The 15,996-nt window shown below is 38.2% G+C and overlaps 1 protein-coding gene across 1 annotated transcript; it reads left to right on the forward strand.

The window, feature by feature from the left end:
• The first annotated feature begins 3,093 nt into the window (after positions 1-3,093).
• Positions 3,094-15,899, forward strand: frg1 (FSHD region gene 1). The gene is made up of 9 exons (XM_087841669.1): positions 3,094-3,218; positions 4,220-4,287; positions 4,563-4,685; positions 9,279-9,336; positions 9,674-9,788; positions 11,900-12,004; positions 12,242-12,333; positions 14,998-15,108; positions 15,770-15,899. Exons 1-9 carry the CDS (start codon positions 3,160-3,162, stop codon positions 15,804-15,806), a joined length of 768 nt encoding a protein of 255 aa, XP_087697795.1. The 5' UTR covers positions 3,094-3,159; the 3' UTR covers positions 15,807-15,899.
• The last annotated feature ends 97 nt before the right edge of the window (positions 15,900-15,996 follow it).

The raw sequence follows: 15,996 nt of genomic DNA on the forward strand, positions 1-15,996 counted from the left end.
ATATATTCAGGAGTTTGAGGATTTTCAATCTTGTCTTGTTGATAGCAAAGCATGCCATCAACTTCCAAGTCATGATATTGTCATGTATGTCTGAAGCAATAAATATACAGACAACAGATGGGTGACCAATGAGCCTTTTGATGATATTGATTAAGATTTTTGGGGGGGACAAAGTTTGGTTGCAAACAAGTGTGGTCTGCAGCAAAAAATCTTTAATCAGCTACTCTGTGACCGCAATCCTACATTTTCTGTGACTGTTTTGTGGTATAAGCCAATTTATGTTTAGTCAATTAAATGTTTTGAATGAAAACCAACTGCACTTAGACTTCCACTTGTTCAGAGTTAAAATGCCAGTCTTCTCCACTAACAGCTAAAAGCCATACTTGAGAGGCAATTACAGAATTGAAACATGGATTTTGCTTTAAACAAGCTTTAAAGCAGGGAAGTGTCTATGGCTGGGCAAGGGTGGACACTGCCCACTAGAGGAAAAGTCTTGCCAACTAAGAAGCAAAATAATTTTTTTATATGACCTACGATACAATCACATGTTGCTAGGGACAAATATGTATTCACTGACTTGCTAACAGTGTTTCATGGAGGTTTATGTCTGTTGCTGGATGAATTCAGTTTCAAAGTAGGTGCTGAACCAAAAACCTCCTTGTGATTCCTTTGGTTGTTAGCAGATTGCCACGGTTGGCTGTAGTTTTTATTCCTTACAAGGATTTGCAAACTATTAGCTCAGCTGTTGTAAAACTTCTCCATTTGTGGTTTGCATTGCACTTTTCATAGTTTCATTACAGCTCAGAGAGTATCTGATCAGTGTTTATAGATAAGTCCCTCGCTTCCATGCAAACTATGAGTATCCAGCAATACACTAGTGGTCAAAGCAATCAGAAGGAGACTTTTGATAACAGGTTGGGGAACATACATTTTTTCAACAGCAACAGGTGATTACCAGGGGATTCCTGACTGGCCTGCAAACCTGCATGATTTGGAAACGAGCAGTCATTTTCCCAGCAATTGCCATCAGCCTCCAGTGGCCACCCACAACTAGTTGGGGAATGCTCACGATCGGTGGTTTCCAGATGGTTGCGGACCAGTCTTAGATTGTGTGACTGTGACTGATTCGTCTGATCCTACATTATGACGACAATTTTCACATGTTCATGTGAGTGCTGAAGTCTCCAAGGAGCTATGGAGTCCTCAGGCAGAGCCCCTTCTAGGAAATTCACCAAAACACTCCAAGAAGGCCAGAAAAGGTCTGAAAAGCTGTTTGGCGTTTATGCACAGGCAAGAGTCTAAACCTTACCCTCCATGACTCAAAGTCATACAGAAGTGGCTCTTTCTCGCTGCTTCCGGGTCAGGAAACGGGGGACTCTTCTTTCATAACCACATTTTTGTTCTTGCCCTCCAAAACAATCGAAATACTCACCAAAAAATAAGATCTCAGCAAAAGCTCTGCCCTAAATATTAAAAAACAATCCTAACTAAAAGCTTGATGGTCTGTTGATATAGAAAACATGATAATTCATGTATCTTTAAAAAATGACCACCAGAATGTTCTTCAATCTGGCAACCAAAATGATTTTCTTAATATTAAACTCTTATCAAGCTTTACAGTGATTTCTTGTTTTATCCAAAAAAAACCAAAACAAAACCCACCCACATATCTTCTTATGTATTAATATGTGGGACATTTGTGTTGCAGCAACGTGCTGCAACTGGATGTTATTGTTACTTTTATGCTCGGGTCCTAAAGTATCAGTTAGTGTGTTACCATTTCATTTGACATCGTCCTTATTTACTTCATTTTAAGGACTCTAAGCTTAATCACTCAGCTCTCTCAGTAAAACTTATGACTGTTTAATCCCATCAGCAGCAGGGATTGATGTCAGAGTATTACTGAATTTGACAAATGACAGAAGCACTACAACTGGGATTCAGTTCTTGGTAAAATGTTGATTCATGATTTCTGAAAACCCTACTTTCCAACTTCCCTCAAGCTTACAGGACTTTGCTAAACAGATTAATCTTCCACACACAAAATCAACTTTTCCTCAAGCACAGCAACACAAGGAGTTTCACTGAGGCATTACAGCCATCTCACTATTGCATCAGTCAACAAGTGTTGTGCGAGTTAAGATGGTTGCAGAAGTTGCGTGTAGTTATTTCCTCTTCTTCTTTTTTTTTTTTACAGAGTTCTTACTAGCTGAGTTTTATTGCATTAGGCAGATAGCACAAGATACTGTGTAATTTATTTTAATTTTTGACAGTATCCACAAATGATTTATTACTTCCTGTCATGGTCATTCCTGCTAATGAGGCATCATTAGCATACACGGTTACATAAGGACATCTGCTAGAGGTCAGCAGCACTAACCCAGTCAACCACGCCTCCTCCACCTACCCTGATTGGTGTCTTTTTATGAATATGTGAGAAGGGTCTTATGGGTTTGACTCAGAGACCATTTAACATTTTGTGCGTGTGTGTGTACGTGTGTGTCTGTGTGTGTGTGTGTGTGTGTTTGTTTTTTTTAAAAAGAGAGATAAATGCCACTTTTTCAGATCCTGACTGTGTATATAAAATTATGTGGCATATAAAAATATATTTATGACCTAATAAATGACAAAGAGCAAAGTTTATTTAGTGTGGTTTGAGTCTGGGAGAGATTTTATTATGTTATTTTATGATGTTTCTAAAGTAGTTTACCCTGACTGATTACTGAACTGTGATTATCTGTCAAAATGCTTCTGTACTAATTTGTATATTTGCAAATGTAGCACAGAATTAAAAAAAATATTTCATGTGAAATAATGTAATTTTATATACTAACATTCAAAAATTTTGAATGTCATACCATTACAACAGTATGCTATTTGCTGTACTAATTGCACATTATATTCTGACCACACTCTACCTTGTTCTACAGAGTACTTAACTTAATTTGTTTTTCTATTATTAGTATTCTTGTACTTTTGATTAGTTGTATATATTTACTACGGTAGCAGGTAGCAAGATTTCATTCATTTGTAAATCAAAAAATGAATGAAATGTGGGCTGAACGGTCAGGTTCAGAATGTTACTTCGCAGCCACCGTACTTTTCTGAACGGGAAAAGGCGTTTGTTTGTTGTGTTACCTGTTAACATTAGCTAAAGACATGGCGGAATACGCACACGTAAAATCTACCAAACTGGTTTTAAAAGGTCATAATAAAGGGTAAGGGCTATATTTGCTTTGTGGCATTACCCGATGCCACCTCAACTACTTTTCGGGGCTTATTATGTGCTCTCTTCTCTCCTAGCTTTAATTAATACGCTAGGCTAGGCTAACAGTAATGCTACAAAGAAGAAACTTACCTCTTACCCGTAGTTAACCAACATATCTACAGTCTTTAAGGTTGGACAGGAACGTTTTTGAAAAAAGGGCTTTGCAAGTGAAATAATTACCAGTCAAAATAAACAGAAAGATTTAAAGATAAAGCGTGGTGTTAAACCACCAACCTGAAGGCTTTCCTAAAGCATAAGTTAACTGGAGTAACATAAACTAACCTGTTAGCAATGTTAAAGAAAGTGTAAGTGAGAGAGAAAGAACTACAAAGAAAAAAAATAAACCACATTATGCAGCATGTGGTTTGCAAAAAATATCATATTTATTATAAGGAACATAAATAACTTCATAAAATGAAAGCTCCAACCTATAGCTAAGACGCACTCAGAAATATTCGAAAACATTGGACTTGTTTGTATTTTGTTGCATTTGTAAAGCCAAACTCGTTTTGAGTTTGGGTTAAAATTCACTAGAGCTGAATACTTTTATGGAGAAACAGAAGTCCTGAAACCCTTTATCCATATAAAATAATAAATGATAATATTCATTTGGTATTGCTTAGTATTTAGTATATATTATTTGGTATTATTCCAAGAGAATGGAAGTTGCATTTCAAGGAAAATGCTTGGATATTGCAAGGTCTATTTTGTAATTAAATTTAGCTACTGTACAAATTAAGACATTTTTGATGTGTGAAAAAAGTAATAAAATACTAAAACAAAGCAGTCTGCCTATTTACTTGACACAAACATTTTCTTTACATAAGAATATGTATATATGTATTGTAATAACTTTGTAGCTGGCAGGGTAAAATATACCCACATTAATTTGTCTATTAACTAGAGCTCATTAAGAAGCTGATCTTTTCCATCTTGATATTAATGTCACAGGAAAAAGAAGAAAAACAAAGATAAGAAAAGAAAAGCCACAGATGAAGAGGAAAGGCTTGATATTGTTGGTATGTATATCTTCTGTATTTTACATTACTATTTTGTCCATTAAGCAGTAAGTGTTCTTTGAGCATACAAACAGCTAAGATGATATCTGTTTCAGATATAAAAACAAATAAATTAGAGGGGTCTGTTCAAACTCATTTAAACTCATTCAAACATTAACATTCTTGTTACATTCATGACTGAAGGAATATATTCTTCCCTACTGTTAATGTCTCTTAAATTCACAGTAGTGCCGTGCATTATTTAAGCTCTGACATGGACCTTTTTTTCTCACTAGGTGGCTGGTGGTCTGTAAGCAGCTTTGGAGAAATTACAGGAACAGTTGCCATAGAGATGCAGAACAAGTCATACATCCATGCCCTGGATACCGGTCTCTTCACACTCGGTTCACCACACAAAGGTAAGAGGAGAGACTGGGGTTACATCAAAATTCAACTCATTTTTTTTCAAAGGTTCAGCTATTTCTGCAGCTCATGGCTTATTCTAGAGACAGTGGAAGTTATTACCTGATAAATAGTGTAAAACTATTTGAAGTCTGTGTCCTGTGCTGTATCTATACAGCATAGAGCTAAATTTCATTCAAGGTTTTTTTTATTATTATTTGTTTGTTTTAAGCGACATGAGACATTATCATGAAATCTGAACTCAGATTGTGCAAAGAAACTTGGAAGTGCTTAGTGGATAGCGCTAGGCTAGCAGTAGGCTGCCTGTACTAAGCAATTATGGATGAGGGTTTGGAATTTAATGTGGTTTAAAATAAGCAGTAAGCTGGAATTATTTCTTCTCAGTCGGTAAGCAACAACATCTACCTGCTGTTATCCAGCTTTGTGTTTTCATATGACCTTAGCATGCTATTGAAATGTTATTGTCATTGTTTAAAAGCATATTCTTAGGCTTTTGTAATCCTTTGTACAGCAGCTTATTATTACAGTTAGCCATGTTGCTAATGATTGGCAGTCCAAACGCATGCTAACTAATACAACCAAAAGGTTAGCAAGTAGATCAAGTTGATCCACTAAGGTAATGCTAATATAAACAAAGAATATGTACATGGATACTCCTTTCCATTCTCCTCTTTGTATAAAAAGGAGTGTGTGAATCTAGGATTTAATTTTTAATGACATGATTCTTCTAGTTTGTGCTCATAGTTATTTATTTTGTGTTCATCACTCTGCCTGCTGTGTTCAGTGTTGTTTTTATATTAGGAGTAAAACAGGAAAGTTATGTGATGTGGCACAACAGTTCCTGTTGAGTCACTAAAGGGAAAAAAGTTATCTATTGTAGATTTAACTGTAAGATCAGCTCCTAGGAACTGTGATTTAGGTTTCACTGGTGTCTATTTTTTTTATTTTGTTTTGGGTCTTGTTTTGTTTTTTATGGGACTGTACGAAGTCCGAACCAGAAGTTTCACCCTGTTCAAGTTTTGTCCATTCCCTTTGCCTTCCTTACTTTGGGGAAATGGACAAATGAAGCTGAATGTGGTGAGTTGAGTTTGAGGTGATTATGTGGATTAAAAAAAACAAAACAAAAGCAGACATGTGATGGCAGGCCCCTCAGCTCAGGTCATTTGCACCTCAGATGTGGTCATTAAAGTAGAACTTTGCACTGGGAGCCTGAGCCTGTCGCTGAATTTATGGTATATGACCTGCTGACTTTGCATGTTCGTGGTGGAGTGGAGCTCTCATCACTCCTAACTAGGGCTGTGCGATATGACGAAAGATATCTGATGACGTAATTAAAACATCTATCGTTTCATATTATAATGCTATCATTTGTTTCATGGTGTGGCAAAATACACTGTATACAGCAATATTTTTTCATTGTTTGGATGGTCACTACATGGATGCGGGCACAGAGAATACCAGCATGGCTACTGGGATGAAGCAGAACCAGGTAGCTCCAAACAGAAGGACCAGTCAAAACAAATCGAGGACCTTATTTCTAAACAAGGGGCTACCTCTGTTCATGGACATGGTTTGGTTATGAAAATTCTGATATGGGCCAGAAAACTGAACTATGCAAATTATGCCACAAATCGGTCCCCACCACAGACAAAATGCAGTCATTAACAAAGCATGCCGTAAAACTATTGCTGCAAAAGGTAGCAGTACCATGAATTTATTCCACCAGCTGAAAAGTCTTCCACTGCAAAATGAGACAGTTTAATCTCGGCATGTCCACGTCTCCCCACACACCAAAGAAAATGTTAAATAAATCAGCTGTGATACCTGTGACTATTCCTCGTCAGTTGTTTTTATAGTCACTGTTTACACTTTTGTTTCTGTAATTTGAGGTTTATTGTAAAATTTTTATATGTTAGAAGCATGAAGGAGCACATTCTTAATTTCAGTTGTTTTATTTTGTCTCCTAAATTCTATGGCACTATATGGTTGAAAATAACATTTGTATACCGTGTATTGTGATGTAGCCAAAAAATGTTGTGATAGATTTTCCTCATATGGTCCAGCCCTACTCTTAACACAATAATTTGCATCGCCCTTTCTCTGAGGTCTTATATGATCGGATGATAATTGTACATCTACTAACACAGTGGTTCCCAAACTTTTTTTTGCTAGGCCCCCTTTGTTTTACAAGAAAAATGTCTCAAACCTCTAACATTTAGTAAACAATTAAGCAAATACAAGTAAACTGCAATAAATTACAGGTAGTATTAAAATAAAATACTAACTCTTTTACGCTACGTCCACACCTACATGGGTATTTTTGAAAACGCAGCTGTTTCATCCACACGTAAACGGCGTTTGGAATCACTGAAAATGGAGATTTTTTAAAACTCCTTTTTTGCGTTTACGTGTGGACGAGGAATACGTAGTTCGTCTCGCAACGTCAAAGGTATGTGCCTTTTTTCACATCACGCTGTGCGCCACATTATTGTTTACATGAGATGAATTGCAGAATGGCAGATAGAGACAAAATACTCGCAGTTACTGTCCCTCCATTTAGAAAGGCAGAGGCGTCACGGTGTGATTATTTTACGTGTAGTTGTTTTTTTTTTCTGTGTAATAATATTCAACATTGCTATCAATACATTTTTTCAAAAAATGCCTCTCTGTGCAAAATGGGTTTAAAAAAATAAACAACTGTGGGATATTGTTTGTCTGTGATTTGAACCGAGGGAACAAATCTTGGCAGGATCAGCCTGATATTATTTGTATCCCGCTGTAACTTAACTAAAGAGCTAACATCTTCAAAATGTCAGGAGTAGTTAGTCATTACAACAAGTGTTTGTGAACTAAAAATCAAGAATGTGGGATACTGTTTGTCCGTGATTTGAACAGCCCAGCACTGCTCCCGACGCAGGGGAAACTAATTCTGTCGCGGAGACCTACCTCGGCACTTGTGCAGGTGAAGCCAAAGGGAAGATATGCTTCACTATATTTTCTAGTCTTTGGCTTGGAAGGAAGTTGGTTTGGAAACATATTTGGCGATGCTTCATCTCCTGCTTTGCGTTTGTGTGGGCGCCCTGTTAAAAAAACTGTCCATTATGCTAGCAGTGTCCAAGCGTTCTTTTTTTTTTCTTTTTTTTTCATACCGCGCCCCCCCTGCAATGGCTCTGCACCCCCCCTAGTGGGCGGGCCCCACACTTTGGGAACCTCTGTACTAACAGATGAAACAGTGATCATATTTTTCTGTATCAGAAAGAAAACGCATAGTTATTTTTAGGCTTGTTGTTTCATAATATATCAGTAGTGCTGCAGTAGTCCAAAAGAGCTCCGTATCAGCTCAGGATGCTTTTCTTTGACAGTCATAATAGTAATCACAATAATTAACTTGAGGATTTTTTTCTCTCAATTGTCTGGAATTTTATAAACAGAACATTTTCTTGTTTGCAACACTTTCAGACTATTTTATGTGTATACTTATCTACATGATGTTGATTATGGGCAAGGATAATTGAAGAGCAGGATTATACGGAGGGGGGGTCACTGTGTACAGTAGGATATAAGTGGTTCTGCCTTTCATTTTGTCGTTTTAAATTAAGATGTAAAGTCTGCAGCTTTTTACTTATTCCATGCTCGTGCAAACTTGAGAAGCAAAAACCTAATTCGGGGTGAGGTTTACCGTAGGCTCCTGGATTCGCCTTCAGTCCACAAAGCAGTAATTACTTACGCAGTAAATCCAGACACCAGACTGAAAAGGCTGAACAGGGGTTGACTTGAGGAGGAGGATAGAGCCAACTCTGAGTTTTCACCCATTTCTGCCTTCAGGCACTTCTGAGGAAGCGCTTTTCATTGACACAGTCCTCCCAGAACAGAGACACTGCTAACAATTAATTCAGACCACATTTATTGAGAACCTGTGAAAATGGCTGGAAGATTGAAACATCCCAATTCCCTTAGTGGGTCCTCATCCTCTGCATGCGCAAACACCAATTTCCAGTAGATGAAAGAGGGCACAAGCTAGAGCACCGAGAGGGAGATGAAAGATTTTATCGTCTTTACTGAGATTTCTACACTGATGCCACTCTGTGGATGTTACAGCCTTTTAGAAATGTTCAGTCACCTACAGGTCAGCGGAAACATGCGGATGTTCTTTTAGCCACCCCACTCGGTCACAGTCAGACATATTCCAAACATAATCAGTGTATGTGTCTGTGTTTCATTAATGCTTTCTTTAACATCTCAGACTCTGCTCTGCGTTGACCTGAATGATGGACTGTGAATTCCTGAAAGCTCTGACTGATGGTAAATGTCAGAAAGTAGCCTCATCTCAGGCGCCCAGAGCACAGCACTGCATAACCAGAGGGTCTGCATCATTTATGAAAAACATACATAAGTAAAATACGAAGCGGGTTCAAAGATTCAAAGGTTCAAACTCTAAATATTGAATTAGGACAAACTATGTATAGGGTTCAAAAAATAGAATAAAGCCAAGATTATAATCAGAGCAATAATATAACACTTAAACAATCTGAAGAGGGCCACTGACACCTGTAAAATCTTTAAAAGGCAAACGTTGCTTTGTGTTTCAGATGATGAAGGACCAGATCCTCCCGAACAGTTTACTGCCATCAAGCTCTCAGACACACGGTGAGTATACAAAGATAAACTGCATTGTTTTTTCATCTTCTCACCAGTAGATTTATTACCCCATTTCTGCATTTTATATTAAGGATCTGTTTCTATTGTCAAGATGTACACAAGTAATTTACCAGCCCATGGGCAATCAATCCTCGAAGATACGCTGCCTGTTACAGAGCTATTTCTTATGCATTAGTTTCAGTGATAGATCTCAGATTCATACACTAATGTTATTGAACTATTCTTTTCACAGAGAAACACATATTCTGTGGCGAACGTGTTTTGAATATTAGATTAGCCTTTCTTACAAATCTGTTTAGGGTTTTTTTCTTTTTTGCTGTCGCAGGATAGCCTTGAAGTCTGGATATGGAAAGTACCTCGGCATCAGCTCTGAGGGTGTGGTGATGGGGCGCTCTGATGCCATTGGCTCCAGGGAACAATGGGAACCAGTCTTCCAGGATGTGAGTAAATCTTCTAATCGATGTATGCCACCAGTTCAATAATGATATGCAGAGCTGCTGTTTGAGTTTCTTTCTAGTCCAGTGAGTTTTTTGCAGAAAACAAACGCCTCTTTTCAAGATTCCAGATTGGTAGCTTGAGTAGTTTCTGGTGGTGACAGAAAATGTGGCTTAATCCCACAGGTCACAAAACTATTGATTTTATTATTAATGTCAATTTCAGTTATTCTGGCAGACTCATGCTGCACATATTTGAGTCTGCCAGCAGCAGGGCTGTGAAAGAAGTTTGTTACCTCATGAAGAGGTGTGCAGCGTGCTGAATGCAGCTCACTGTGGCTTCTGCTCATTGTTTTTTATCTTATAAGTATAATATATATATATAATATATATTATTCTTATATAAAACATGCTACAGCCATACAGTGATAAATCCTGAAACCTACTGAATTCTCTGTGATTATGTCAAAATATAACTCAACCCACCAATTAAATGCTGCAGCTGCCGGGAACGTTCACATTGCATTAGCATTAAGTTGATACGGCCTTTGTTTGTTTTTGTTTAGTTTTCTTTTTGTTTTTGCTGTTGGCACAGTTACCCAGTTTGTGTTATTGCAAGTCGCGACTGAACATCTGACATTTATTTTGAAAATTAGAGTTGCTTGATCTCACACTACAGCATCAGCATAATAGACCAAAACAAGCAGGTGCAGCCCCCACACTACCCCTCCTCTTCCTTTGTGTTTCATTTACATCCACCTGGAAGCTTGTGACGATCCAACCGAAAACCAACCCGTCGCTATATAATACAATAAATGTCCCTAGCAAGTTGTTGTCAAGTAATTTCATTTGTACAATTGTTTGCCTTTTGTGGCTGAATGCTCTCTGACTTCCTATTTTTTCATTGCCGTGTTAGAAGAGACTCTTTTTAATAAAAGGGACAGTGTTTTCAAAGGAATGAGGTTCACATAGATATGGATGGCCAGGCTGCCGAAACATAGAATAGAAAACCTTAGATACTTTATTCTCTGCTAATGAAGCTATCACTCCACTAAATCTAGTAAATGGTTCCACTGGGTTTATTGAACCCTTCTCGATAGAGTACACCAGCCAGATTTAACTGCTAAAGGCACTGGATTAAAATAAGAAAAATAATGATTATGTCATAGTTTCTAATTGCCTTCATTATCAAAGTGGCTGCCAACAAACACTGGAGGGACCCTGGCGTCTTACTTTTAATTGGTGTGCAGCCTTTTAGTCCCTTTACTGTCTGACTTTATACTCTGAAGAGATGATTTGGTTAAAAAGGCAGTCGCACAAATTTAATCAGTGCATTTACTAGCCCGCTAGCAGCAGCACCACTGTGCAGTGAAGTGCAGAGAACACGTGCATGTGAAGATAGAAATCTAAACAAAGATAACAGACTAAATAAAGATAAAAATTAAAGCATCAGATAATGCTGTGAACACTAAGTTGCTCTACTGATCGCACCGACGCAAGTAAGATAATAGACTAAACAATTAGTGGTCTGATAAGATATTTGAATATATTTACTTGGGTTTTCTCTTTTTTTCATATGTTTTGGATACCTTCAAACTTGCAGAAGAATGATAAATGTTTTTAATAAGAACTTTATGTTCTTGAAATTTGTAAATATTTCTCTCCGTGAGTGCCAGCAGTTAGTATTTGAAACACAACATACATATTTTGTGGTTGTGTCACATCGTGTAAAAGGATCGCTTATGTTTTAGTGCCTTTGTTTTGTTTTTGTTCAACCAGCCCCAAAGAGCCCTGATTCATACAACATGCCTCTCGACTGACATTAAGCCCATGGGAGATGGCATTTACCTGAAGTTATGAGCAACTAGCTCATTATGCAGAAAGCATCTACCTTATCACTGCAGCGTGCTGCTTGCCTTCATGCTTTGTTGAAACTATAAACAAGCTGCCCAGCACAACCTTGAAACTCTTTTACATCAAATATTGGGCAACCTTTCATGCCTGTCACAACAACCAATCCCACTGCAATTCTATCTAATCTACGCCCCCCCCCCCCCCCCCCCCTCCCCCTCTCCCCCTCTTCCCATCTCCTGTGTTTTCTTTCTGTTCTGCTTCAGGGTAAAATGGCTTTCCTGGCAGCAAATAGCTGTTTCATTTCCTACAGTGACAACGGGGACATTGTGGCCAAGAGCAAGACAGCAGGGGATGGCGAGATGGTGAAGGTGATGTGTAAATAGTGTTCTTCCACAAGGTTGCATGTTAATCCTTTGATTTTAAGCATGCAATCTCTGTAGGGGCCTGACTGTTAAGTGGGAAGGGGGAAATGTCGTGACCTCACTTCATGGAGTTCAAGATATTGATATGTAACGCACCACTTCCCTCCTGCTCCTCTCTCTCTCTCTCTCTCTCTTTCTTCTTTCTCTTTGTTTTTTGTTTTTTTCCGACTGGACAAAGAACAGATCCGAACTTGTGCAGAACGAGAGGTCAAGCGTAAAGATGACATTGCAGATGAGGACAGGGGCAACGTGAAGTCCTGCGAGATCAATTATGTGTACGTAACCTCTGCTGTTTATAAGCTGTGCTTATGAAATGTGTAAGCAGCCCAAACAAAGACTAATGAAGAAAAAATGTTAAGTTCTCTTATATTTTCTTTGGAATCATCTCCGATAAAAGGGTTATCGGAAATTAGAATAAGTAAATGTTATAATTACCTGTTATTCTTTGCTAAGTTCAGTAGATGCTTTTGTGCTCCATTAATGTGAAGTTTAACTAGAAGTTTCTGTTCTCTTTCAAAATAGGCCAGTGAAAAAGAGGACGTTGTAATTTATTGACGTTCATGTTTCAAAGGTGACCAGAAAAAGCGGCTGCATGTACCACGGCCCACTACTTTAAAAAAAAAAAGGCTTGTAGCAAGCAGTGAAACACAGATAAGCTGATGTGCTTATGTGAGGCGTTCCAAGATGGTTAAAATGATAGGAAAAGAGGGATATCTGACAGGGAATTACTGTATCTATAGCAAAGCTATAGGTATCAGTCAGTATGAATTCTCATCGATAAGCTACTCAAAAAACAACGTAGTTAAACTAGTTTTACCTCCAGTGTTTACAACGTCATAAAAACATTAAATTTAAAGGCATTCATTAAGAGGTACCAGGTACTTTTTTAGTACCTACTTTACTGGGTTTCCAAGTGAGTGGAGTCGCATGCCACTGATTGGCCAGCCAGTGGCATCACTCGACGAGTGAAAACAACTTTTTGAAACCCAACAACAAGGGAAACAGCAGCACAAAAACCAACACCGTGTCCTTGAGTCTGACTAAAAGCTGTAGCCCGAGCAGCAGATGTACCATCGCCTCAACGTTCTTCATTGTTTTGTTGTGTTTGTGTCGCATACAAATGACATCAAAAGACTTTTGGCCATGTTGCTACGGCGACCTGACACACATTGAGGTGGCTCTCAGTTGTAATGGAAAACAACCAAAACCAGATTGAGCCGAGTAGGTACTAGTGGAAAAGAGGAATAACACTTCTTTTATATGACATATCATTTGTAATATTTCAGCGTAAGTAAATCATCTGAACCCCGACCACACTGCTGGTCACAACTTCTCGATGTTCCAAACAGTGAGCTGCATCTACACATGATGCTTCGGTTTCAGAGCTTAGAAGACTGAAAAATGCCCAAGTTAAAATCGTTATGTTAGAAAAGGCCAAAGCTTAATGCCCGTTGGGTTAATCTCTGCATCCAGACAGGAAACGATTCGTGTCGATGTCACGATCAGAGATCATAGAAAACCACTGCCTTCGGTTTGGTGATGATGTCACTACAGTGGAAACACACTAGCAACCAGAGTTTGGGAGCTCTCAAGATAAACTTTAGTACAGGATACTGGTGATTGGCATATGGCAGAGTAGTAAATACATTCAGAGGGTTGCCTAGACAACCCGAGCCTGGACCAACCATCAGCTTCAAAATGATCATCACCTTTTTCCGTCCCATTTTCTGTAAATCATAAACTCTGCTTTGATAAGCTTTCTTTGTAAAAATTCATACTGCTAATAGAATTTGTCTTACAAGCACTTGATGCTTCCTATCAGTAATTAAATTTAATATTTTGCAATAATTTGACATTTTACAGTTTCTGCCGAGCACCATCTGCCTCCCCAAAACCAGGGAGGAAAATAAAAGGAAACAAACAGTAATTTCTTTATCCTCACAATTATCTTCAAGTGTCAGTCTCTACTGACAAGATTTGAAGAGCAAAAACACTTGCCTGGGTGTGAAGAAGATCACGCCTAAAGGATCTGCCTCATCAATCCAATGCCTTTAAAGGCACAATTGATGGTCTGCTGTAAAAGCGTGATGAGAAGGCAGGCAGCGGCGCATTTTCGCTTTCAATGCTTCAAGTGTTTTATATACAGCCTGTCTGTGGCCTATTAAGTTCCGGGCAATATGTCTGAAGCTGTGTTTTTGTTAGTTTTTTTGCTTGGCATGCTTTGGCTTTCGTTGGCCACTCTATTATTTGTTTTAGATGAATGCGGGGGAAATGGACTCATCTTGCTGACATGTTGATAATGGCTGCCCTTGAGCCTGTGTCTTGATGTAGTGTTTAGCGTCTGAAATGCTTTTCAGGATGGAGTGTGCCTTGGGAACGGCAAAATGCAGGCAGAATGGGAGAGAAAGTAAATATCAGAGAGGTTTCCGACACACTGCCGCGCTTGTTTATGAAGGTTTTGTCTCAGATATTTAAGTATGTTGTTAAGGTGGCTTAAGTTAAAATGAGGGATTATTTGAAGCTTTTTTCCAGGGACTTTATGATATTCAGGTGAAGCTTATTCAGATGCACAGCAACATGTATTAATTAAAGGGGAAATCCTACTACCCACTTCAACGCTTCTGGCAGCTGAGTATTTAAATAAGAGCACTGTATGCGTGGTCGCTGGTGGCAGCTGGCAGGCTTAACCATTCAGCCTTTTGCTGTTTAGGTGCCACTGTCAACATTTAGATAATACTTGGGAGCATTATTTGGAATTATTTCTTAAGGTTTTAGCTGCTTATAAAGCCTTGATGTCATTGAACATTTCTCTGTGTGTGTGTGTGTGTGTGTGTGTGTGTGTGTGTGTGTGTGTGTGTGTGTGTGTGTGTGTGTGTGTGTGTGAATTAGATAGTGAGGGTTTTTTTTCTAATACCATTATTAATGTGTGTGTCTTACAGGAAGAAGTTTCAGAGTTTTCAAGATCGAAGGCTCAGGGTTAATGAGGGCGACGCCACTGTCCTAAAGAAAGCCAGGACAGATGGAAAATTTCACGAAGCTTTGCTTGACAGGTGTGAAAATAAGTGTATTATATCCTTACTGTCGGCCACTTACGCTTCTTTTAATGAGCGCTCTCTGTTAAGGGATCTTCTTTCTCAAACGAGTGTTTATACCTGAAGTTATTCAATTCAAAGTGCCAGAGGAGTGTTTTGTGTAAAAAGAAAGAACTCAGGTACTGCAGAGGCCTGTGTGTTCACACACTGTGTAATACAAAGCAATGAAAAGGTGGCAATCAAGATCAGCATGTGTGCGTTCAAAATCCACTTTATACCTGCACTTCACTTCTGTTTGTGACTCCCTTTCAAAGATAAAGCTGATAGCAGTTTTACATCTCTAAATGAAGATTTGCTTTGGAAAAAATCTCAGTTGAAAAATTCAAGTGGGATTCAAGGGTTTAGAAAAAAAACTGGAGGGTATATATATTTTTGTTTCTTTTCTGATTTAGTTTTTTTACACAGTGAAATTTTCAGAGGTTTTATCCTACTTTGGTGTGTTGGCATAATCTTTATCTACTCTTAAGGTATATAAAGTCTTACACAAATCAGTGTAACTCTGTAGTTACCGTTTAGAGCAGTTTTTAAATTCAAGGTATTCTAATCATGGAATTAATACACGTATTATTTGCACTGACTAACCCTGAATATAAGATGTCCTTTTTTTTTTTTATTGCAGGCGAAGCAAAATGAAAGCAGACAGGTACTGCAAGTGAAGAATGTGGATTGCTGTCATGCCTTTGTAAATGAATGCATTTTATAGATTTGATCATATGACATGGGATTATGACTGTGAGTGTTTTATGTATTTTGAATAAACTTTTAATGTTTATTTTGTTTTGTGTCCTTTTTTACAGCCATGTTCATCTTTGTGAGATTCTTTGCTTTGCTCTGGAGTAAAAATTG

Source organism: Neolamprologus brichardi, chromosome 6, assembly GCF_056152115.1.
Source record: "Neolamprologus brichardi isolate AB-2024 chromosome 6, ASM5615211v1, whole genome shotgun sequence".
Classification (NCBI taxonomy): Eukaryota; Metazoa; Chordata; class Actinopteri; order Cichliformes; family Cichlidae; genus Neolamprologus; species Neolamprologus brichardi.